We start from the raw sequence: 26,071 nt of genomic DNA on the forward strand, positions 1-26,071 counted from the left end.
AAAAAAAGCGGTGCGCGTGCTTACTGGACGACAAGGGCAGGACGTCGTCCTCGTCCCGCAGCAACCGCCATCGTAGATGCCAGCTTGTCGCGTCGCAGAGAGCAGTCCAGAGTGACTACTATGACGAGCAGGGGGGCGAGGCAGGCATTTTTACGTTGAGCGGAGGCCCGCAGCAAGTAGAGATGCACGCACACTAGCGTTGCCAGGGGTAGCTGAGTGCTGCAGTAGTCGTACGGAGAAAAAAAAGCGGTGCGCGTGCTTACTGGTCGACAAGGGGAGGACGTCGTCCACGTCCCGCAGCAACCGCCGTCGTAGCTGCCAGCTTGTCGCCTCGCAGAGAGCAGTCCAGAGTGACTAATATGACGAGCAGGGGGGCGAGGCAGGCACTTTTACGTTGAGCGGAGGCCCGCAGCAAGTAGAGATGCACGCGCACTAGCGTTGCCCGGGGTAGCTGAGTGCTGCAGTAGTCGTACGGCGAAAAAAAAAGCGGTGCGCGTGCTTACTGGACGACAAGGGGAGGACGTCGTCCACGTCCCGCAGCAACCGCCATCGTAGATGCCAGAGCTTGTCGCGTCGCAGAGAGCAGTCCAGAGTGACTACTATGACGAGCAGGGGGGCGAGGCAGGCATTTTTACGTTGAGCAGAGTCCCGCAGCAAGTAGAGATGCACGCGCACTAGCGTTGCCAGGGGTAGCTGAGTGCTGCAGTAGTCGTACGGAGAAAAAAAATGCGGTGCGCGTGCTTACTGGCCGACAAGGGGAGGACGTCGTCCACGTCCCGCAGCAACTGCCATCATAGCTGCCAGCTTGTCGCCTCGCAGAGAGCAGTCCACTGTGACTACTATGACGAGGAGTGGGGCGAGGCAGGCACTTTTACGTTGAGCAGCAGCCCGCAGCAAGTAGAGATGCACGCGCACTAGCGTTGCCTGGGGTAGCTTAGTGCTGCAGTAGTCGTATGGAGAAAAAAATGCGGTGCGCGTGCTTACTGGACGACAAGGGGAGGACGTCGTCCACGTCCCGCCGCAACCGCCATCGTAGCTGCCAGCTTGTCGCCTCGCAGAGAGCAGTCCAGAGTGACTACTATGACGAGCAGGTGGGCGAGGCAGGCACATTTACGTTGAGCAGCAGCCCGCAGCAAGTAGAGATGCACGCGCACTAGCGTTGCCCGGTTTAGCTGAGTGCTGCAGTAGTCGTACGGCAAAAAAAAAAGCGGTGCGCGTGCCTACTGGACGACAAGGGGAGCACGTCGTCCACGTCTGCAGCAAACGCCGTCGTAGCTGCCAGCTTGTCGCCTCGCAGAGCGCAGTCCAGATTGACTACTATGACGAGCAGGGGGGCGAGGCAGGCACTTTTACGTTGAGCTGCAGCGCGCAGCAAGTAGAGACGCACGCGCACTATACCGTTGCGCGGGGTAGCTGAGTGCTGCAGTAGTCGTCCGGAGAAAAAAAAGCGGTGCGCGTGCTTACTGGTCGACAAGGGGAGGATGTCGTCCATGTCCCGCAGCAACCGCCATCGTAGCTGCCAGCTTGTCGCCTCGCAGAGCGCAGTCCAGAGTGACTACTATGACGAGCAGGGGGGCGAGGCAGGCACTTTTACGTTGAGCTGCAGCCCGCAGCAAGTAGAGACGCACGCGCACTATAGCGTTGCGCGGGGTAGCTGAGTGCTGCAGTAGTCGTACGGAGAAAAAAATGCGGTGCGCGTACTTACTGGTCGACAAGGGGAGGACGTCGTCCACGTCCCACAGCAACCGCCATCGTAGCTGCCAGCTTGTCGCCTCGCAGAGAGCAGTCCAGAGTGACTACTATGACGAGCAGGTGGGCGAGGCAGGCACTTTTACGTTGAGCAGCAGCCCGCAGCAAGTAGAGATGCACACGCACCAGTGTTGCCTGGGGTAGCTGAGTGCTGCAGTAGTCGTACGGCGAAAAAAAAAGCGGTGCGCGTGCCTACTGGACGACAAGGGGAGGACGTCGTCCACGTCCCGCAGCAACCGCTGTCGTAGCTGCCAGCTTGTCGCCTCGCAGAGAGCAGTCCAGAGTGACTACTATGACGAGCAGGGGTGCGAGGCAGGCAGTTTTACGTTGAGCGGCGGCCCGCAGCAAGTAGAGACGCACGCGCACTATAGCGTTGCCCGGGGTAGCTGAGTGCTGCAGTAGTCGTACGGAAAAAAAAAGCAGTGCGCGTGCTTGCTGGACGACAAGGGGAGGACGTCGTCCACGTCCCGCAGCAACTGCCATCATAGCTGCCAGCTTGTCGCCTCGCAGAGAGCAGTCCACTGTGACTACTATAACGAGCAGGGGGGCGAGGCAGGCACTTTTACGTTGAGCTGCAGCGCGCAGCAAGTAGAGACGCACGCGCACTATACCGTTGCGCGGGGTAGCTGAGTGCTGCAGTAGTCGTACGGAGAAAAAAAAGCGGTGCGCGAGCTTACTGGTCGACAAGGGGAGGACGTCGTCCACGTCCCGCAGCAACCGCCGTCGTAGCTGCCAGCTTGTCGCCTCACTGAGAGCAGTCCAGAGTGACTACTATGACGAGCAGGGGGGCGAGGCAGGCACTTTACGTTGAGTGGAGGCCCGCAGCAAGTAGAGATGCACGCGCAATAGCGTTGCCCGGGGTAGCTGAGTGCTGCAGTAGTCGTACGGCGAAAAATAAAGCGGTGCGCGTGCTTACTGGACGACAAGGGGAGGACGTCGTCCTCGTCCCGCAGCAACCGCCATCGTAGATGCCAGCTTGTCGCGTCGCAGAGAGCAGTCCAGAGTGACTACTATGACGAGCAGGGGGGCGAGGCAGGCATTTTTACGTTGAGCGGAGGCCCGCAGCAAGTAGAGATGCACGCACACTAGCGTTGCCAGGGGTAGCTGAGTGCTGCAGTAGTCGTACGGAGAAAAAAAAGCGGTGCGCGTGCTTACTGGTCGACAAGGGCAGGACGTCGTCCACGTCCCGCAGCAACCGCCGTCGTAGCTGCCAGCTTGTCGCCTCGCAGAGAGCAGTCCAGAGTGACTACTATGACGAGCAGGTGGGCGAGGCAGGCACATTTACGTTGAGCAGCAGCCCGCAGCAAGTAGAGATGAACGCGCACTAGCGTTGCCCGGTTTAGCTGAGTGCTGCAGTAGTCGTACGGCGAAAAAAAAAGCGGTGCGCGTGCCTACTGGACGACAAGGGGAGCACGTCGTCCACGTCTGCAGCAAACGCCGTCGTAGCTGCCAGCTTGTCGCCTCGCAGAGCGCAGTCCAGAGTGACTACTATGACGAGCAGGGGGGCGAGGCAGGCACTTTTACGTTGAGCTGCAGCGCGCAGCAAGTAGAGACGCACGCGCACTATACCGTTGCGCGGGGTAGCTGAGTGCTGCAGTAGTCGTCCGGAGAAAAAAAAGCGGTGCGCGTGCTTACTGGTCGACAAGGGGAGGACGTCGTCCATGTCCCGCAGCAACCGCCATCGTAGCTGCCAGCTTGTCGCCTCGCAGAGCGCAGTCCAGAGTGACTACTATGACGAGCAGGGGGGCGAGGCAGGCACTTTTACGTTGAGCTGCAGCCCGCAGCAAGTAGAGACGCGCGCGCACTATAGCGTTGCGCGGGGTAGCTGAGTGCTGCAGTAGTCGTACGGAGAAAAAAATGCGGTGCGCGTACTTACTGGTCGACAAGGGGAGGACGTCGTCCACGTCCCGCAGCAACCGCCATCGTAGCTGCCAGCTTGTCGCCTCGCAGAGAGCAGTCCAGAGTGACTACTATGACGAGCAGGTGGGCGAGGCAGGCACTTTTACGTTGAGCAGCAGCCCGCAGCAAGTAGAGATGCACACGCACTAGTGTTGCCTGGGGTAGCTGAGTGCTGCAGTAGTCGTACGGCGAAAAAAAAAGCGGTGTGCGTGCCTACTGGACGACAAGGGGAGGACGTCGTCCACGTCCCGCAGCAACCGCTGTCGTAGCTGCCAGCTTGTCGCCTCGCAGAGAGCAGTCCAGAGTGACTACTATGACGAGCAGGGGGGCGAGGCAGGCAGTTTTACGTTGAGCGGCGGCCCGCAGCAAGTAGAGACGCACGCGCACTATAGCGTTGCCCGGGGTAGCTGAGTGCTGCAGTAGTCGTACGGAAAAAAAAAGCAGTGCGCGTGCTTGCTGGACGACAAGGGGAGGACGTCGTCCACGTCCCGCAGCAACTGCCATCATAGCTGCCAGCTTGTCGCCTCGCAGAGAGCAGTCCACTGTGACTACTATAACGAGCAGGGGGGCGAGGCAGGCACTTTTACGTTGAGCTGCAGCGCGCAGCAAGTAGAGACGCACGCGCACTATACCGTTGCGCGGGGTAGCTGAGTGCTGCAGTAGTCGTACGGAGAAAAAAAAGCGGTGCGCGAGCTTACTGGTCGACAAGGGGAGGACGTCGTCCACGTCCCGCAGCAACCGCCGTCGTAGCTGCCAGCTTGTCGCCTCACTGAGAGCAGTCCAGAGTGACTACTATGACGAGCAGGGGGGCGAGGCAGGCACTTTACGTTGAGTGGAGGCCCGCAGCAAGTAGAGATGCACGCGCAATAGCGTTGCCCGGGGTAGCTGAGTGCTGCAGTAGTCGTACGGCGAAAAAAAAAGCGGTGCGCGTGCTTACTGGACGACAAGGGGAGGACGTCGTCCTCGTCCCGCAGCAACCGCCATCGTAGATGCCAGCTTGTCGCGTCGCAGAGAGCAGTCCAGAGTGACTACTATGACGAGCAGGGGGGCGAGGCAGGCATTTTTACGTTGAGCGGAGGCCCGCAGCAAGTAGAGATGCACGCACACTAGCGTTGCCAGGGGTAGCTGAGTGCTGCAGTAGTCGTACGGAGAAAAAAAAGCGGTGCGCGTGCTTACTGGTCGACAAGGGCAGGACGTCGTCCACGTCCCGCAGCAACCGCCGTCGTAGCTGCCAGCTTGTCGCCTCGCAGAGAGCAGTCCAGAGTGACTACTATGACGAGCAGGTGGGCGAGGCAGGCACTTTTACGTTGAGCAGCAGCCCGCAGCAAGTAGAGATGCACACGCACTAGTGTTGCCCGGGGTAGCTGAGTGCTGCAGTAGTCGTACGGCGAAAAAAAAAGCGGTGCGCGTGCCTACTGGACGACAAGGGGAGGACGTCGTCCACGTCCCGCAGCAACCGCTGTCGTAGCTGCCAGCTTGTCGCCTCGCAGAGAGCAGTCCAGAGTGACTACTATGACGAGCAGGGGGGCGAGGCAGGCAGTTTTACGTTGAGCGGCGGCCCGCAGCAAGTAGAGACGCACGCGCACTATAGCGTTGCCCGGGGTAGCTGAGTGCTGCAGTAGTCGTACGGAAAAAAAAAGCAGTGCGCGTGCTTGCTGGACGACAAGGGGAGGACGTCGTCCACGTCCCGCAGCAACTGCCATCATAGCTGCCAGCTTGTCGCCTCGCAGAGAGCAGTCCACTGTGACTACTATAACGAACAGGGGGGCGAGGCAGGCACTTTTACGTTGAGCTGCAGCGCGCAGCAAGTAGAGACGCACGCGCACTATACCGTTGCGCGGGGTAGCTGAGTGCTGCAGTAGTCGTACGGAGAAAAAAAAGCGGTGCGCGAGCTTACTGGTCGACAAGGGGAGGACGTCGTCCACGTCCCGCAGCAACCGCCGTCGTAGCTGCCAGCTTGTCGCCTCACTGAGAGCAGTCCAGAGTGACTACTATGACGAGCAGGGGGGCGAGGCAGGCACTTTTACGTTGAGTGGAGGCCCGCAGCAAGTAGAGATGCACGCGCAATAGCGTTGCCCGGGGTAGCTGAGTGCTGCAGTAGTCGTACGGCGAAAAAAAAAGCGGTGCGCGTGCTTACTGGACGACAAGGGCAGGACGTCGTCCTCGTCCCGCAGCAACCGCCATCGTAGATGCCAGCTTGTCGCGTCGCAGAGAGCAGTCCAGAGTGACTACTATGACGAGCAGGGGGGCGAGGCAGGCATTTTTACGTTGAGCGGAGGCCCGCAGCAAGTAGAGATGCACGCACACTAGCGTTGCCAGGGGTAGCTGAGTGCTGCAGTAGTCGTACGGAGAAAAAAATGCGGTGCGCGTACTTACTGGTCGGCAAGGGGAGGACGTCGTCCACGTCCCGCAGCAACCGCCATCGTAGCTGCCAGCTTGTCGCGTCGCAGAGAGCAGTCCAGAGTGACTACTATGACGAGCAGGGGGGCGAGGCAGGCACTTTTACGTTGAGCTGCAGCCCGCAGCAAGTAGAGACGCGCGCGCACTATAGCGTTGCGCGGGGTAGCTGAGTGCTGCAGTAGTCGTACGGAGAAAAAAATGCGGTGCGCGTACTTACTGGTCGACAAGGGGAGGACGTCGTCCACGTCCCGCAGCAACCGCCATCGTAGCTGCCAGCTTGTCGCCTCGCAGAGAGCAGTCCAGAGTGACTACTATGACGAGCAGGTGGGCGAGGCAGGCACTTTTACGTTGAGCAGCAGCCCGCAGCACGTAGAGATGCACACGCACTAGTGTTGCCTGGGGTAGCTGAGTGCTGCAGTAGTCGTACGGCGAAAAAAAAAGCGGTGCGCGTGCCTACTGGACGACAAGGGGAGGACGTCGTCCACGTCCCGCAGCAACCGCTGTCGTAGCTGCCAGCTTGTCGCCTCGCAGAGAGCAGTCCAGAGTGACTACTATGACGAGCAGGGGGGCGAGGCAGGCAGTTTTACGTTGAGCGGCGGCCCGCAGCAAGTAGAGACGCACGCGCACTATAGCGTTGCCCGGGGTAGCTGAGTGCTGCAGTAGTCGTACGGAAAAAAAAAGCAGTGCTTGTGCTTGCTGGACGACAAGGGGAGGACGTCGTCCACGTCCCGCAGCAACTGCCATCATAGCTGCCAGCTTGTCGCCTCGCAGAGAGCAGTCCACTGTGACTACTATAACGAGCAGGGGGGCGAGGCAGGCACTTTTACGTTGAGCTGCAGCGCGCAGCAAGTAGAGACGCACGCGCACTATACCGTTGCGCGGGGTAGCTGAGTGCTGCAGTAGTCGTACGGAGAAAAAAAAGCGGTGCGCGAGCTTACTGGTCGACAAGGGGAGGACGTCGTCCACGTCCCGCAGCAACCGCCGTCGTAGCTGCCAGCTTGTCGCCTCACTGAGAGCAGTCCAGAGTGACTACTATGACGAGCAGGGGGGCGAGGCAGGCACTTTACGTTGAGTGGAGGCCCGCAGCAAGTAGAGATGCACGCGCAATAGCGTTGCCCGGGGTAGCTGAGTGCTGCAGTAGTCGTACGGCGAAAAAAAAAGCGGTGCGCGTGCTTACTGGACGACAAGGGGAGGACGTCGTCCTCGTCCCGCAGCAACCGCCATCGTAGATGCCAGCTTGTCGCGTCGCAGAGAGCAGTCCAGAGTGACTACTATGACGAGCAGGGGGGCGAGGCAGGCATTTTTACGTTGAGCGGAGGCCCGCAGCAAGTAGAGATGCACGCACACTAGCGTTGCCAGGGGTAGCTGAGTGCTGCAGTAGTCGTACGGAGAAAAAAAAGCGGTGCGCGTGCTTACTGGTCGACAAGGGCAGGACGTCGTCCACGTCCCGCAGCAACCGCCGTCGTAGCTGCCAGCTTGTCGCCTCGCAGAGAGCAGTCCAGAGTGACTACTATGACGAGCAGGTGGGCGAGGCAGGCACTTTTACGTTGAGCAGCAGCCCGCAGCAAGTAGAGATGCACACGCACTAGTGTTGCCCGGGGTAGCTGAGTGCTGCAGTAGTCGTACGGCGAAAAAAAAAGCGGTGCGCGTGCCTACTGGACGACAAGGGGAGGACGTCGTCCACGTCCCGCAGCAACCGCTGTCGTAGCTGCCAGCTTGTCGCCTCGCAGAGAGCAGTCCAGAGTGACTACTATGACGAGCAGGGGGGCGAGGCAGGCAGTTTTACGTTGAGCGGCGGCCCGCAGCAAGTAGAGACGCACGCGCACTATAGCGTTGCCCGGGGTAGCTGAGTGCTGCAGTAGTCGTACGGAAAAAAAAAGCAGTGCGCGTGCTTGCTGGACGACAAGGGGAGGACGTCGTCCACGTCCCGCAGCAACTGCCATCATAGCTGCCAGCTTGTCGCCTCGCAGAGAGCAGTCCACTGTGACTACTATAACGAACAGGGGGGCGAGGCAGGCACTTTTACGTTGAGCTGCAGCGCGCAGCAAGTAGAGACGCACGCGCACTATACCGTTGCGCGGGGTAGCTGAGTGCTGCAGTAGTCGTACGGAGAAAAAAAAGCGGTGCGCGAGCTTACTGGTCGACAAGGGGAGGACGTCGTCCACGTCCCGCAGCAACCGCCGTCGTAGCTGCCAGCTTGTCGCCTCACTGAGAGCAGTCCAGAGTGACTACTATGACGAGCAGGGGGGCGAGGCAGGCACTTTTACGTTGAGTGGAGGCCCGCAGCAAGTAGAGATGCACGCGCAATAGCGTTGCCCGGGGTAGCTGAGTGCTGCAGTAGTCGTACGGCGAAAAAAAAAGCGGTGCGCGTGCTTACTGGACGACAAGGGCAGGACGTCGTCCTCGTCCCGCAGCAACCGCCATCGTAGATGCCAGCTTGTCGCGTCGCAGAGAGCAGTCCAGAGTGACTACTATGACGAGCAGGGGGGCGAGGCAGGCATTTTTACGTTGAGCGGAGGCCCGCAGCAAGTAGAGATGCACGCACACTAGCGTTGCCAGGGGTAGCTGAGTGCTGCAGTAGTCGTACGGCGAAAAAAAAAGCGGTGCGCGTGCTTACTGGACGACAAGGGGAGGACGTCGTCCACGTCCCGCAGCAACCGCCATCGTAGATGCCAGAGCTTGTCGCGTCGCAGAGAGCAGTCCAGAGTGACTACTATGACGAGCAGGGGGGCGAGGCAGGCATTTTTACGTTGAGCAGAGTCCCGCAGCAAGTAGAGATGCACGCGCACTAGCGTTGCCAGGGGTAGCTGAGTGCTGCAGTAGTCGTACGGAGAAAAAAAATGCGGTGCGCGTGCTTACTGGCCGACAAGGGGAGGACGTCGTCCACGTCCCGCAGCAACTGCCATCATAGCTGCCAGCTTGTCGCCTCGCAGAGAGCAGTCCACTGTGACTACTATGACGAGGAGTGGGGCGAGGCAGGCACTTTTACGTTGAGCAGCAGCCCGCAGCAAGTAGAGATGCACGCGCACTAGCGTTGCCTGGGGTAGCTTAGTGCTGCAGTAGTCGTATGGAGAAAAAAAAGCGGTGCGCGTGCTTACTGGACGACAAGGGGAGGACGTCGTCCACGTCCCGCAGCAACCGCCATCGTAGCTGCCAGCTTGTCGCCTCGCAGAGAGCAGTCCAGAGTGACTACTATGACGAGCAGGTGGGCGAGGCAGGCACATTTACGTTGAGCAGCAGCCCGCAGCAAGTAGAGATGCACGCGCACTAGCGTTGCCCGGTTTAGCTGAGTGCTGCAGTAGTCGTACGGCGAAAAAAAAAGCGGTGCGCGTGCCTACTGGACGACAAGGGGAGCACGTCGTCCACGTCTGCAGCAAACGCCGTCGTAGCTGCCAGCTTGTCGCCTCGCAGAGCGCAGTCCAGAGTGACTACTATGACGAGCAGGGGGGCGAGGCAGGCACTTTTACGTTGAGCTGCAGCGCGCAGCAAGTAGAGACGCACGCGCACTATACCGTTGCGCGGGGTAGCTGAGTGCTGCAGTAGTCGTCCGGAGAAAAAAAAGCGGTGCGCGTGCTTACTGGTCGACAAGGGGAGGACGTCGTCCATGTCCCGCAGCAACCGCCATCGTAGCTGCCAGCTTGTCGCCTCGCAGAGCGCAGTCCAGAGTGACTACTATGACGAGCAGGGGGGCGAGGCAGGCACTTTTACGTTGAGCTGCAGCCCGCAGCAAGTAGAGACGCACGCGCACTATAGCGTTGCGCGGGGTAGCTGAGTGCTGCAGTAGTCGTACGGAGAAAAAAATGCGGTGCGCGTACTTACTGGTCGACAAGGGGAGGACGTCGTCCACGTCCCGCAGCAACCGCCATCGTAGCTGCCAGCTTGTCGCCTCGCAGAGAGCAGTCCAGAGTGACTACTATGACGAGCAGGTGGGCGAGGCAGGCACTTTTACGTTGAGCAGCAGCCCGCAGCAAGTAGAGATGCACACGCACTAGTGTTGCCTGGGGTAGCTGAGTGCTGCAGTAGTCGTACGGCTAAAAAAAAAGCGGTGCGCGTGCCTACTGGACGACAAGGGGAGGACGTCGTCCACGTCCCGCAGCAACCGCTGTCGTAGCTGCCAGCTTGTCGCCTCGCAGAGAGCAGTCCAGAGTGACTACTATGACGAGCAGGGGGGCGAGGCAGCAGTTTTACGTTGAGCGGCGGCCCGCAGCAAGTAGAGACGCACGCGCACTATAGCGTTGCCCGGGGTAGCTGAGTGCTGCAGTAGTCGTACGGAAAAAAAAAAGCAGTGCGCGTGCTTGCTGGACGACAAGGGGAGGACGTCGTCCACGTCCCGCAGCAACTGCCATCATAGCTGCCAGCTTGTCGCCTCGCAGAGAGCAGTCCACTGTGACTACTATAACGAGCAGGGGGGCGAGGCAGGCACTTTTACGTTGAGCTGCAGCGCGCAGCAAGTAGAGACGCACGCGCACTATACCGTTGCGCGGGGTAGCTGAGTGCTGCAGTAGTCGTACGGAGAAAAAAAAGCGGTGCGCGAGCTTACTGGTCGACAAGGGGAGGACGTCGTCCACGTCCCGCAGCAACCGCCGTCCTAGCTGCCAGCTTGTCGCCTCACTGAGAGCAGTCCAGAGTGACTACTATGACGAGCAGGGGGGCGAGGCAGGCACTTTACGTTGAGTGGAGGCCCGCAGCAAGTAGAGATGCACGCGCAATAGCGTTGCCCGGGGTAGCTGAGTGCTGCAGTAGTCGTACGGCGAAAAAAAAAGCTGTGCGCGTGCTTACTGGACGACAAGGGGAGGACGTCGTCCTCGTCCCGCAGCAACCGCCATCGTAGATGCCAGCTTGTCGCGTCGCAGAGAGCAGTCCAGAGTGACTACTATGACGAGCAGGGGGGCGAGGCAGGCATTTTTACGTTGAGCGGAGGCCCGCAGCAAGTAGAGATGCACGCACACTAGCGTTGCCAGGGGTAGCTGAGTGCTGCAGTAGTCGTACGGAGAAAAAAAAGCGGTGCGCATGCTTACTGGTCGACAAGGGGAGGACGTCGTCCACGTCCCGCAGCAACCGCCGTCGTAGCTGCCAGCTTGTCGCCTCGCAGAGAGCAGTCCAGAGTGACTAATATGACGAGCAGGGGGGCGAGGCAGGCACTTTTACGTTGAGCGGAGGCCCGCAGCAAGTAGAGATGCACGCGCACTAGCGTTGCCCGGGGTAGCTGAGTGCTGCAGTAGTCGTACGGCGAAAAAAAAAGCGGTGCGCGTGCTTACTGGACGACAAGGGGAGGACGTCGTCCACGTCCCGCAGCAACCGCCATCGTAGATGCCAGAGCTTGTCGCGTCGCAGAGAGCAGTCCAGAGTGACTACTATGACGAGCAGGGGGGCGAGGCAGGCATTTTTACGTTGAGCGGAGTCCCGCAGCAAGTAGAGATGCACGCGCACTAGCGTTGCCAGGGGTAGCTGAGTGCTGCAGTAGTCGTACGGAGAAAAAAAATGCGGTGCGCGTGCTTACTGGCCGACAAGGGGAGGACGTCGTCCACGTCCCGCAGCAACTGCCATCATAGCTGCCAGCTTGTCGCCTCGCAGAGAGCAGTCCACTGTGACTACTATGACGAGGAGTGGGGCGAGGCAGGCACTTTTACGTTGAGCAGCAGCCCGCAGCAAGTAGAGATGCACGCGCACTAGCGTTGCCTGGGGTAGCTTAGTGCTGCAGTAGTCGTATGGAGAAAAAAAAGCGGTTCGCGTGCTTACTGGACGACAAGGGGAGGACGTCGTCCACGTCCCGCAGCAACCGCCATCGTAGCTGCCAGCTTGTCGCCTCGCAGAGAGCAGTCCAGAGTGACTACTATGACGAGCAGGTGGGCGAGGCAGGCACATTTACGTTGAGCAGCAGCCCGCAGCAAGTAGAGATGCACGCGCACTAGCGTTGCCCGGGGTAGCTGAGTGCTGCAGTAGTCGTACGGCGAAAAAAAAAGCGGTGCGCGTGCCTACTGGACGACAAGGGGAGGACGTCGTCCACGTCCCGCAGCAACCGCCATCGTAGCTGCCAGCTTGTCGCCTCGCAGAGAGCAGTCCAGAGTGAGTACTATGACGAGCAGGTGGGCGAGGCAGGCACTTTTACGTTGAGCAGCAGCCCGCAGCAAGTAGAGATGCACACGCACTAGTGTTGCCCGGGGTAGCTGAGTGCTGCAGTAGTCGTACGGCGAAAAAAAAGCGGTGCGCGTGCCTACTGGACGACAAGGGGAGGACGTCGTCCACGTCCCGCAGCAACCGCTGTCGTAGCTGCCAGCTTGTCGCCTCGCAGAGAGCAGTCCAGAGTGACTACTATGACGAGCAGGGGGGCGAGGCAGGCAGTTTTACGTTGAGCGGTGGCCCGCAGCAAGTAGAGACGCACGCGCACTATAGCGTTGCCCGGGGTAGCTGAGTGCTGCAGTAGTCGTACGGAAAAAAAAAAGCAGTGCGCGTGCTTGCTGGACGACAAGGGGAGGACGTCGTCCACGTCCCGCAGCAACTGCCATCGTAGCTGCCAGCTTGTCGCCTCGCAGAGAGCAGTCCAGTGTGACTACTATGACGAGGAGGGGGGCGAGGCAGGCACTTTTACGTTGAGCAGCAGCCCGCAGCAAGTAGAGATGCACGCGCACTAGCGTTGCCTGGGGTAGCTTAGTGCTGCAGTAGTCGTATGGAGAAAAAAAAAAGCGGTGCGCGTGCTTACTGGACGACAAGGGGAGAACGTCGTGCACGTCCCGCAGCAACCGCCGTCGTAGCTGCCAGCTTGTCGCCTCGCAGAGCGCAGTCCAGAGTGACTACTATGACGAGCAGAGGGGCGAGGCAGGCACTTTTACGTTTAGCAGCAGCCCGCATCAAGTAGAAATGCACGCGAACTAGCGTTGCCTTGGGTAGCTGAGTGCTGCAGTAGTCGTACGGAGAAAAAAAAAGCGGTGCGCGTGCTTACTGGACGACAAGGGGAGGACGTCGTCCACGTCCCGCAGCAACCACCGTCGTAGCTGCCAGCTTGTCGCCTCGCAGAGAGCAGTCCAGAGTGACTACTATGACGAGCAGGGGGGCGAGGCAGGCACTTTTACGTTGAGCAGCAGCCCGCAGCAAGTAGAGACGCACGCGGACTATAGCGTTGCGCGGGGTAGCTGAGTGCTGCAGTAGTCGTACGGAGAAAAAAAAAGCGGTGCGCATGCTTACTGGTCGACAAAGGAAGGACGTCGTCCACGTCCCCCAGCAACCGCCGTCGTAGCTGCCAGCTTGTCGCCTCGCAGAGAGCAGTCCAGAGTGACTAATATGACGAGCAGGGGGGCGAGGCAGGCACTTTTACGTTGAGCGGAGGCCCGCAGCAAGTAGAGATCCTCGCGCACTAGCGTTGCCCGGGGTAGCTGAGTGCTGCAGTAGTCGTACGGCGAAAAAAAGAGCGGTGCGCGTGCCTACTGGACGACAAGGGGAGGACGTCGTCCACGTCCCGCAGCAACCGCCGTCGTAGCTGCCAGCTTGTCGCCTCGCAGAGAGCAGTCCAGAGTGACTACTATGACAAGCATGGGGGCGAGGCAGGCACATTTACGTTGAGCGGCGGCCCGCAGCAAGTAGAGACGCACGCGCACTAGCGTTGCCCGGGGTAGCTGAGTGCTGCAGTTGTCGTACGGAGAAAAAAAAAGCGGTGCCGATGCTTACTGGTCGACAAGGGAAGGACGTCGTCCACGTCCCCCAGCAACCGCCGTCGTAGCTGCCAGCTTGTCGCCTCGCAGAGAGCAGTCCAGAGTGACTACTATGACGAGCAGGTGGGCGAGGCAGGCATTTTTACGTTGAGCAGCAGCCCGCAGCAAGTAGAGATGCACGCGCACTAGCGTTGCCCGGGGTAGCTGAGTGCTGCAGTAGTCGTACGGCGAAAAAAAAAGCGGTGCGCGTGCCTGCTGGACGACAAGGGGAGGACGTCGTCCACGTCCCGCAGCAACCGCCGTCGTAGCTGCCAGCTTGTCGCCTCGCTGAGAGCAGTCCAGAGTGACTACTATGACGAGCAGGGGGGCGAGGCAGGCAGTTTTACGTTGAGCGGCGGCCCGCAGCAAGTAGAGACGCACGCGCACTATAGCGTTGCCCGGGCTAGCTGAGTGCTGCAGTAGTCGTACGGCGAAAAAAAAAGCGGTGCGCGTGCCTACTGGACGACAAGGGGAGGACGTCGTCCACGTCCCGCAGCAACCGCCATCGTAGCTGCCAGCTTGTCGCCTCGCAGAGAGCAGTCCAGAGTGACTACTATGACGAGCAGGTGGGCGAGGCAGGCATTTTTACGTTGAGCAGCAGCCCGCAGCAAGTAGAGATGCACGCGCACTAGCGTTGCCCGGGGTAGCTGAGTGCTGCAGTAGTCGTACGGCGAAAAAAAAAGCGGTGCGCGTGCCTACTGGACGACAAGGGGAGGACGTCGTCCACGTCCCGCAGCAACCGCCGTCGTAGCTGCCAGCTTGTCGCCTCGCTGAGAGCAGTCCGGAGTGACTACTATGACGAGCAGGGGGGCGAGGCAGGCAGTTTTACGTTGAGCGGCGGCCCGCAGCAAGTAGAGACGCACGCGCACTATAGCGTTGCCCGGGCTAGCTGAGTGCTGCAGTAGTCGTACGGCGAAAAAAAAAGCGGTGCGCGTGCCTACTGGACGACAAGGGGAGGACGTCGTCCACGTCCCGCAGCAACCGCCATCGTAGCTGCCAGCTTGTCGCCTCGCAGAGCGCAGTCCAGAGTGACTACTATGACGAGCAGGGGGGCGAGGCAGGCACTTTTACGTTGAGCAGCAGCCCGCATCAAGTAGAAATGCACGCGCACTAGCGTTGCCCGGGGTAGCTGAGTGCTGCAGTAGTCGTACGGAGAAAAAAAAATGCGGTGCGCGTGCTTACTGGTCAACAAGGGGAGGACGTCGTCCACGTCCCGCAGCAACCGCCGTAGTAGCTGGCAGCTTGTCGCCTCGCAGTGAGCAGTCCAGAGTGACTACTATGACGAGCAGGGGGGCGAGGCAGGCACTTTTACGTTGAGCAGCAGCCCGCAGCAAGTACAGATGCACGCACACTAGCGTTGCCCGGGGTAGCTGAGTGCTGCAGTAGTCGTACGGAGAAAAAAAAGCGGTGCGCGTTCTTACTGGACGACAAGGGGAGGACGTCGTCCACGTCCCCCAGCAACCGCCGTCATAGCTGCCAGCTTGTCGCCTCGCAGAGAGCAGTCCAGAGTGACTAATATGACGAGCAGGGGGGCGAGGCAGGCACTTTTACGTTGAGCGGAGGCCCGCAGCAAGTAGAGATCCTCGCGCACTAGCGTTGCCTGGGGTAGCTGAGTGCTGCAGTAGTCGTACGGAGAAAAAAAAAGCGGTGTGCGTGCTTACTGGTCGACAAGGGGAGGACGTCGTCCACGTCCCGCAGCAACCGCCATCGTAGCTGCCAGCTTGTCGCCTCGCAGAGCGCAGTCCAGAGTTACTACTATGACGAGCAGGGGGGCGAGGCAGGCACTTTTACGTTGAGCTGCAGCCCGCAGCAAGTAGACACGCACGCGCACTATAGCGTTGCGCGGGGTAGCTGAGTGTTGCAGTAGTCGTACGGAGAAAAAAATGCGGCGCGCGTGCTTACTGGTCGACAAGGGGAGGACGTCGTCCACGTCCCGCAGCAACCGCCATCGTAGCTGCCAGCTTGTCGCCTCGCAGAGAGCAGTCCAGAGTGACTACTATGACGAGCAGGTGGGCGAGGCAGGCATTTTTACGTTGAGCAGCAGCCCGCAGCAAGTAGAGATGCACGCGCACTAGCGTTGCCCGGGGTAGCTGAGTGCTGCAGTAGTCGTACGGCGAAAAACAAAGCGGTGCGCGTGCCTACTGGACGACAAGGGGAGGACGTCGTCCACGTCCCGCAGCAACCGCCGTCGTAGCTGCCAGCTTGTCGCCTCGCTGAGAGCAGTCCAGAGTGACTACTATGACGAGCAGGGGGGCGAGGCAGGCACTTTTACGTTGAGCAGCAGCCCGCATCAAGTAGAAATGCACGCGCACTAGCGTTGCCCGGGGTAGCTGAGTGCTGCAGTAGTCGTACGGAGAAAAAAAAATGCGGTGCGCGTGCTTACTGGTCGACAAGGGGACGACGTCGTCCACGTCCCGCAGCAACCGCCGTAGTAGCTGGCAGCTTGTCGCCTCGCAGAGAGCAGTCCAGAGTGACTACTATGACGAGCAGGGGGGCGAGGCAGGCACTTTTACGTTGAGCAGCAGCCCGCAGCAAGTACAGATGCACGCACACTAGCGTTGCCCGGGGTAGCTGAGTGCTGCAGTAGTCGTACGGAGAAAAAAAAGCGGTGCGCGTTCTTACTGGACGACAAGGGGAGGACGTCGTCCACGTCCCGCAGCAACCGCCGTCGTAGCTGCCAGCTTGTCGCCTCGTAGAGAGCAGTCCAGAGTGACTACTATGACGAGCAGGGGGGCGAGGCAGCCACTTCTACATTGAGCAGCAGCCCGCAGCAAGTAGAGATGCACGCGCACTAGCGTTGCCTAGGGTAGCTGAGTGCTGCAGTAGTCGTACGGAGAAAAAAAAAAGCGGTGCGCGTTCTTACTGGACGACAAGGGGAGGACGTCGTCCACGTCCCGCAGCAACCGCCATCGTGGCTGCCAGCTTGTCGCCTCGTAGAGAGCAGTCCAGAGTGACTACTATGACGAGCAGGGGGGCGAGGCAGCCACTTCTACATTGAGCAGCAGCCCGCAGCAAGTAGAGATGCACGCGCACTAGCGTTGCCCGGGGTAGCTGAGTGCTGCAGTAGTCGTACGGAGAAAAAAAAGCGGTGCGCGTGCTTACTGGACGACAAGGGGAGGACGTCGTCCACGTCCCGCAACAACCGCCATCGTAGCTGCCAGCTTGTCGCCTCGCAGAGAGCAGTCCAGAGTGACTACTATGACGAGCAGGGGGGCGAGGCAGGCACTTTTACGTTGAGCAGAAGCCCGCAGCAAGTAGAGATGCTCGCGCACTAGCGTTGACTGGGGTAGCTTAGTGCTGCAGTAGTCGTACAGAGAAAAAAAAAGCGGTGCGCGTGCTTACTGGTCGACAAGGGGAGGACGTCGTCCACGTCCCGCAGCAATCGCCGTCGTAGCTGCCAGCTTGTCGCCTCGCTGAGAGCAGTCCAGAATGACTACTATGACGAGCAGGGGGGCGACGCAGGCACTTTTACGTTGAGCAGCAGCCCGCAGCAAGTACAGATGCACGCGCACTAGCGTTGCCCGGGGTAGCTGAGTGCTGCAGTAGTCGTACGGAGAAAAAAAAAGCGGTGCGCATGCTTACTGGACGACAAGGGGAGGACGTCGTCCACGTCCCGCAGCAACCGCCGTCGTAGCTGCCATCTTGTCGCCTCGCAGATCGCAGTCCAGAGTCAGATTTGCGGCGAACGAAAACTAAACCCGCTTTTAATGAGGCGCTGCCGCCAATTGAGGGTTTTAGCTTTGCGCAATTCGCGGCGCGCAACCGTGATAGTTTGCCATACCTCGTCTTAACAAAGTATATCGCGGTGCCTATGTCAGCCTCACTACTGGCCACCGTGAAATCATTAATTTGGCAGCAACGTGGTGGCAGTTAGGGTAAATCCACGTATCGGCCTCCCTGGTAAGAGCAATAATGTTTTACTAAGATGGTCGCTATATACCATGCTTTGCGTGAACTCTCACATAGGACTGATGAGAATTCCTCAATCCTACCCAAACCAGCTTCAACCGTCCTTCTACGGACATTGTTCATGTCGCCCAACTCAATGCGTAGGTGCCGGCCTTCGTCCTCTCAGCCTTACGAACGCCAATCCAGTGTTTCCACTCTTGGCGGTTTTGTCACGTGGTTCAATCATCCGAGGTTTTGATGGCTTCTCCATATGAATGGTGTTCGAAGTTGTACGTTTACAGCTTTCTTATATTCTCCTTTGTGTTTGCTCATGTTAATTTGCATGTCTGTTCGCCTTACTGGATTTGCCGTCTCTTTTATTTTTCACTCTTTCTTTACATTTTTACTGTTTTATCCCCCCGCCCCGCCGCCATGTAATGCCTGGGGTTGGCTTTTAGGCTACGTAAATAACAAAAAATATAAACCGAAGCACCAGTCGCGTGTTAACTTCAACACCATGTTGTTTCCCGCTCAGCATAGCTTTCTAATGTTTATCCATATTTCTAAATAGGACTTTCCTCGCAACAGCTACAAGAAAGTTTTGCACGTATATATGCAGAAGGACGGCTGACACATCCCTCGTATGACCGTAAATAAGCGGGGAAGAAATATTGCCTTGTCGTAGTCGGCACTATCTCCACTCTCGCGATTAGCATGCAGTCTGGAGCGGATCTTCAACATTTCTTAAACCTTGTTTCAAACAAAAAGCGTCAACATTTCGATTATTTCATTACTTTGAATTTCTTTTTAAACAATTCTTAAATTTCTGCGTACCTTCGGTAGCATGAGAGTCCCCATGGCAGAAAATTGCACTCCGCAAATAGGCAACACTTCAGCGCAGGTGTTTGGCGACTCGGAAAGAAGCTTGTGTCTGAAAACGGAAGTGTGGTGTGTCAACTGCATGATGAGCCTCGCCGAAAGCTGGCGGCGGCTGCTCGGCTTTATTCGCAGGTGGCCCGAAAAACGTGGCTGGCTGCTGCGCCCGACTGTGAGTGGCTCAGAATTTTCACAAACCCGTGAAAAAAAGGAGTCTGAAATATTTGGCTTCACATGCGCCGAATTCAAAGAAATTCTCCATAAAAAAGCATGGTGCACATGAAGCGCCGGCGAATATTTTGCCCCATTTAAGCAATAGATCATAGCTCCTTTTGTGTAGAACCATGGAATATGCATAGAAAGGCATAGAACCCTGGTTAACTCACGATCTCTACACCGGAACTAATAAAAAGCATCAATTGTTTGCTGGATTTCTGAGGCAGAATGATATGGATATTTTAGTAACATGCAAGAAGCTTAAGAATAAAACAAACGAACAGAGGAAAGCAAGGGAGAATACTTTAAAAGCAAGTTTACTACAGGCTGCAAAACGATGTCATATGATTCTGGAAAACACTAACAGAAGTGACGAAACCCAAAGCAGTTTTACCTGAGACAGTCTTAATGGCATTGATCGGTCCGGTGATTGCAAGTGCTTTTAACATTCAGTTTACGCGTCCGGGCACACAACGGCTGCGCAATTTGTACTTCGTGTAAATCGCTGTTCTGCAGCAATTTAATAGTGAAAAAGGCAAATCACAGGAGCGAGCACATGTGCGACTACTAAAATCACCATGAAAAGCAGCACCCCCAGTAGGACCACCACGACGCGGGCCCGTTAGCAAACTTTGTGAATAGCTACACTGCGTGACTCTATAGAACGGTGTGAGAAGGTTGAGTGAAATTTCTATTATTTATTTCTTTAATTATTATTCACGGCGTTGTTTCTCTCCACTTCATTTTTAATAGTATTTCAAATAATAAATTATGAAAGCAAGTGTATGGTATTGTGCAGTGTGCTACACCGTGTTGTCACGATCCACCCGGGTTCGTGAACAAGGGAGGGCTCGAGGCACGCTCCGTTAGACGGACGCTCTGCAGAGTGGTGGCGCTGAACGATGACTGACCGCCGAGAAGCTGTGCTCGTCGGTGTTTATTGCAATGCGGGGACCAATGTTGCCTGCCGAGTTTGGCAGGCCACCGATCCTGGCGGCGAACGAACATTATGCCTGAGGGGGCGTCACATACTTGCTACGCCACCTTACCCCCAGTTTGTTTGTTAAATAAAAGAAACAAACGTCCATGTTCAAAATACGAGGCTCAGTCTCCACCATAGCTGGGTCGACAGTGCCTGCTATCAAGGCAAATAACGTTCTGGTGGCCTCCGCTGTCGCGTACTCCGCCTGGGCACCGGTGTTGCTGGGTCGTGTGTGGCAACGCCGGGTGCTGCCTGAGCCAGCCTCGCGCCAACCGGAGGGCCCGTAGTGGTCGGCCTCGTGAGTTGTGCTGGGCTCGACACCGGTTCAACGAGTGCCAGACCACTGGCAACGGTTGCCGCCTCCGAAGTGGGTGGTGCTCCGCTGGAAGCGACTGGTGCTGCCGCTAGTCCTCCTGCGGGCTGGAACTCAGAAGTGGCAGTCGAGGGTGCTGGCCAGGTCCCGAGGCGAGGCCTGACATGGTCGGCGTGTCTGTGCCCCATGGCCCCGTCTGGCATGCGAACGGTCAGCGATTAAGCGCTGGCAGGAGACACCACCTGTCCGGCAGACCATGATGTGTCAGGACGGAAGTTCCTGGCGAAAACTGGAGCACCCCACTCTGGCAGAGGCCCGAGACGGCAGCCTTCGTCAGCAGCCAGCTTCTGCTTCAGCTGCTTCAAGAGCACTGTGGATCGGAGGTCCAGATGCAAGACGTCCAAGGGAGTCTTGACCATCCGACCGAGCAGCAGTTCACCGGGGGCACGGCCAGTGACATCGTGGGGCATGGTCCGGTACTGAAGTAGTATACGGGCAATCTGCGTCCGGAAATCCCCAGTCTGGCTCTTCTTCAGGTTGTCTTTGATGGTTTGCACCACCCGCTCGGCTGCACCATTTGAAGCAGGGTGGTACGGCGGAACCATCATCCGGCGGATTCTGTTCTTCGTCAGCCAGGCCAGGTACTCTGTGCTGGCGAAAGCCGGACCACTGTCGGACACGATGACATCCGGCAGCCCCTGGGCGGCGAAGACCTGTCGTAGCGCTGCAATGGTCGCGCCTGCTGATAGAGTGGTGATAGGTAGAGCCTCCATGCACTTGGAAAAGGCGTCCACCACCACCAGGAAGTAATGGCCCTTCAAGGGTCCCCAATAATCAACATGTAAGCGGGACCAGGGTCTCTGTGGGAACGGCCAGGGGCTGCTCTCCACATGACGCGAGGCTCGCTAATCCTCCTGGCATATTTGGCAGCACTGCACCAAGTGAGCGATGTCCTCGTCCAGGCCTGGCCACCAGACATGGGACCGAGCCACCATCTTGGTTCTTTCTACGCCACAATGACCCGCGTGCAGCAACTGCAAGACCCTGAACCCCAGCTATTGTGGCATAACCACCCTAGAAGCCCGCAGTAGGCAGCCCTGCTGCGAGCTCAGCCCACGGGCGGCTATATGCCTGCTGCACCAATTCCTCTCTACGGGCCACCGCCTTGACCACCTGAGACAGGACTGGGTCCCGGCTGGTCACTTGAGATACCGCAGATCTGTAGAGCACCTCCGGGTACGCGTGTTCCAGCATGAACACTTCAGCAGGTTCTGGCACAGCGTCAGCAGCCTCAACAGCGGCTTGTGGTCCGTGACCGCCTCGAACTTCCGGCCTCGCCTATACTGGTGGAAGTGTTCGACACCAAACATGAGGGCGAAACCTTCCTTGTCCAGCTGGCTGTAACGTTGCTCTGCAGCATGAAGCCATCGAGAAGCAAACGGCACAGGGCGTCCCTGGCCATCTTTGTCCCGGTGTGCCAGGGCGGCTCCCACACCGTACTGCGACGCATCTACAGTAAAGACGACAGGCCTGGCAGGATCGAAGTGCACCAGCACTGGATCCTTGGTGATTAGCTCCTTGCTGCGCTGGAAGGCCCGGTCCTGCTCCTTCTTCCAGACCCATTGCGGACCATCTCGAAGCAGAAGATGGAGCGGCTGTAGATGCTCCGACAGGTTCAGCAGAAAACTCTTGTAGAAGCTGATGAGGCCGAGGTAGCTCTGAAGCTCCTTCTTGTTCTGGGGCTTAGGTTCCTTGAGCACAGCATCGACTTTGGGGAGAGCCGGGGCTATGCCAGCCTGGGAAATGACATGTCCCAAGTACTAAACGCTGTGGGCTAGGAAAACGCACTTTTACAGCTTGAGCTTGAGGCCGGCGTCCTGCAATCGTGCCAGGACGTTGTGCAGGTTCTGCAGGTGGTCCCCGTCGTCGCTGCCAGTAACCAGGATGTCGTCCAAGTACACCGCCACGTGCCTCATGCCCCTGAAAAGGTTGTCCATATCCCTTTGGAATATGGCTGAGGCTGAGGTCACGCCAAACGGTAAGCGCGTGTACTGAAAGAGCTCCAAAGTTGTCGATATTGTGACATACTTCCGGGAGGCATCCTGGAGGACCAGCTGCTCGTAAGCATCCCTGAGGTCGAGCTTGGTAAACACCTGTCCACCGGGCAATGCTGACCAGAGATCGTCAATCCGGGACAGCTGGTACTTCTCGACGGTAGCGGCGGGGCCGATGGTAACCTTGAAATCTCCGCGGATCCTGACACTGCCGTATCGCTTGAGGACTGGTATGATGGGAGTGGTCCATTCAGATGTCTTGACAGGCACCTCTCGCTGTAACTGTTGCAGCTCCTGGGTGATCGCGTCCTTCGGGGTGAACGGCTTGAAAAAACGCGGCCGGGCTCCCTCAGGTACATAGATGCCAGCCATCGTGCCGGCAAATGTTCCAACCCCTGGCTGGAAGATGGACTTGAACTCTGTCAGAAAGCTGGGGACATCTTTCACCACATGCACGCTGGCTGCCTGGTGCTCTGGCAGACGAGCGCCCAGTACATGAATCCAGTTTCGGCCCACCAGCGGCGTCGACGACCCCTTCGTTAAGTAAAGGGGGAGGCTTTCCTTCCTGTCGCCAAAACGAACGCTGACCTGTGCCTGACCCTGCTCCTGGGAGAGTTGCCCGGAGTAGCTGCGCAGCATCATGCCCTAAGCCTCGACGAACACGCCGGGGAAAGTACGCTTGAAGAGTTTCCCGGCCATACTGATAAGCTGGTCCCTCCATGGAAATGGGGTGCCCGCAGATTTCGACGGTCAGCATGTACGGCGGCACAGACGACGGTACAAAGCCTATGTGCCACATGTCGAAAATCGGCGGGTTCTCGACCAGGACGTGGAACCTGGCCGCGGAAGAGCTTGAGCCTGCTGCCACACGCACCAGCCGCGTACCCTTGCTACGGCTACTCTGGCCGCGGGCTTGTGCCGAAGGCGTTATACCGAAAACTGTATTCCTGGATTATTAACCATCCATGTATTTTATTAGCCTCTAAAGTCATCAAAATGGCACCTGTAATGCTAGTTTTTCGTATAAAAAGCTTGCTTCCAACAAGCGCCTAACACGTGAATGAGGCGAGGTTTCAGGAACAGTGCAATGCACGAAAAATATTTTTGCGACAGATTTATTGCGCAGCATTGAACACGCAAGAAGAGCTTGCAAAATATTTATTATGGTGGGTGTTTCTATTAACTAGGGTTCTAAGACTAGGGTGCATCTATTAAAAATATGTCAAACACCGCATAGGCAATGAAACGTATTGATAAATTCTAAAAGCGAGAAAAAGTAATTCTAGTAACTGTTCTTTAAGGCTAGAAGAAAGATGAAATTGCCTTTCACCAGTCTCTGAATTCGTACTAAACATCCTCCCTGCAATGTCTCTTGGCGCAAAAGAAGAAATCATAGCCATGAACGCGAGCGTACCTAGATCAATAGAAGGTTGAGTATCTCATCGGTGTGTGTAGCTACGAGTCGCCTCAGTGAAACTGAATTACATGTATATAGCCGCACACTGCTTTTCACTGTCGGCCTGCTTGCCGTTCACGCGGTGCTGGAAAGTGCGTCGATACCTATTTGTTCAATATATTGGACTACCTGCAATGAAGGAGTCAGAATTAAGCAGGATGCAAAAATAAACGAAAATATTTATAGCTAGTTAGTTAGTTAGTTGGGGTTTAATGGCACAAAGGCAACTAAGGCCATGCTGCGCCAGTCACAAGACAAAAGGAAACGCAAGGTTAGAGCAGGCAAACCTGCATTGCATTATAGTTCGTGTAAATAACCAGTCGTCTCTAAAAAGTGGAACAGGTTAGTAAATGGCACTAGCGGGTGATTTGCCAGTAATAGCGCAGGGTGTAAAGGTATGTTTAAATTATATAGGTTGTGTAAAAGCTTCCGTCGCTGTGTTTCAAACTGTGGACATGTTATAAAGATATGTATTACTGTAAGAGGTTGATTGCATTTTTCGCAAGTCGGCGGGTTTCCTTTTCGAAGGAGAAAGTTGTGTGTTAAATGGGTGTGTGCAATCCGAAGTCGACAAAGGATAACCTCATAAAACCGTTGCTGGTGAGTGCACGACTTCCACTCACCAATTACGGGTTTATTAAGATGTAGCTGGTTGCTTAAGCAATGGTCCCATTTCTGTTGCCATTTAGACGTCAAGGCCTTCCTAATCACCGTGATACTATCCCGATATGGAAGCGCCGTGTTATGTATTTGTGCACTGCCATTGATGCACACCTATCCGCTGCTTCATTACCCGGTGTACCGACATGGTTTGGTACCCAGCAAAATTTAATTGACCGGCCGTATTTGTTTAATGTTACCATGTTTAAAATGTCCCCTATCAGGGGTTCACATTCGGATTTCGCGTGTAGAGCCTTCAGTGTGCTTAATGAATCAGTGTATATGACTGTGTTTTCGAGTTTGTCAGCGATGCTCTTTTTAACTACAGCCCATATTGCGTATACTTCGGCTGTGTAGACAGAGGCATGTTGTGGTAATCGAATGCTTATTTCCCAATGTTCCGATACGGCCCCCACACCCACGTGATTATTTGTTTTGGAGCCATCAGTGTAAACTTCCATGTAATTTTGGTATTTCTCCTGAAAAGCGCGGAATTCTTGTATAATGTGTTCGTGTGGGGTGTCTTTCTTCTTTAAATGTGCCAATGTCCAGTCACATAACGGTTCAAAATCGTGCCACGGGGGCAAACGCTGTGGCGTTCTCGCAATCTGAAGGACTTCACGAGAAATGTCATAATCTCGAATATATTCCTCATATCGCAGGACAAGCGGTTTAATCATGCTCGGTTTATTTGTGTAGTGTAAGCGTGAGTTGCACTGTGTACGTAAGTTTCACGTAGGAGAAGGTGAGTAACGCTCTGCGCTGCTGTAATGAGGGCTCAATACATTCAACATATAAACTTTGAATTAGTGACGTTCTGTAGGCACCACTTGCCAGTCGCAATCCAAGGTTATGTACTGGGTCAAGTCGTTGGATATAGGACTGTCTGGCTGAGTCGTAAACCACGGAGCCGTAGTCTAAAAGGCTACGCACAAGAGGCCGGTAAATACGTAAAAGAGAGGTTCGGTCGGAACCCCAGTGCTTATGAGATAAAAATTTGAGGATATTCAATGCTGTAGTTGCCTTAATCTGTAGTGTTTTAATGTAGGATAGGAAGTTTAGTTTTTTGTCAAAGATCACTCCCAAGAATTTATATTCTTGTTTTACCGGCAGCGCGACATCATTCAATTTTAAATCCGGGTCTAAGTACAACCCTCGTTCTTGCGAGAATAGCACTGTAACAGTTTTTTGAGTAGAGAAGCGAAAGCCATTTTTCTCAGCCCACTCCATTAGTTTATTGATTGTTATCTGGAGCTGCCTTTCACATGTTCGTAAATTTGAGGCGCGGCACGCTATTTGCAGATCATCGACGTATATGGACTGCATAACAGAGGGGGGAATGACTTTGTTGTGCTTTCTACGCAACCTTGTGGCACGCCGTTTTCCTGGATAAATGTGCACGAGAGCACATTGCCTAGACGAATTTGGAATGTTCTGTTGGACATAAAATCAGCGAGACACATTAGCATTTTGCCGCGGATTCCTAACGCAGCAAGGTCACGTAAGATCCCGAATCTCCACGTGGTGTCATACGCGTTTTCTAAATCCAAGAACACAGCCAGGCAGTGCTTTTTGTGTACGGATGCCTCACGTATCTCGTGTTCAAGTCGGACGAGGTGGTCTATCGTTGAACGCCCTTTTTTATAGCCGCACTGATGAGAATCAATAGAATTCCGTATATGAAGCGCGAAAGCTGATCTGACATTTACGATACTTTCATATGATTTCGCCAAACAGCTTGTCAGGGCTATGGGTCGCTAGCTGCTTGGGGATGTCGGGGATTTACCTGTTTTTAAAAAGGCACAACTATTGCATTTTTCCAACTTTTTGGCATGCTTCTGGATTCAAATACTTTGTTAAAAATTTAAGAAGAGCATCTACGGATGCTTTGAA

The 26,071-nt window shown here is 56.5% G+C and overlaps 1 protein-coding gene across 1 annotated transcript in view; it reads right to left on the reverse strand.

The window, feature by feature from the left end:
- LOC126523442 (UPF0462 protein C4orf33 homolog) overlaps positions 1-18,560 on the reverse strand; it is a 288,556-nt gene extending 269,996 nt beyond the window's left edge. The window contains exon 1 of the mRNA XM_055066823.2: positions 18,456-18,560. Coding sequence (XP_054922798.1) covers positions 18,456-18,479 — 24 coding nt within the window. The 5' untranslated portion in view covers positions 18,480-18,560. The remainder of the gene's footprint in view (positions 1-18,455) is intronic.
- Positions 18,561-26,071: the final 7,511 nt, after the last annotated feature.

The sequence above is a fragment of the Dermacentor andersoni genome, chromosome 6 (genome assembly GCF_023375885.2).
Source record: "Dermacentor andersoni chromosome 6, qqDerAnde1_hic_scaffold, whole genome shotgun sequence".
Lineage (NCBI taxonomy): Eukaryota > Metazoa > Arthropoda > Arachnida > Ixodida > Ixodidae > Dermacentor > Dermacentor andersoni.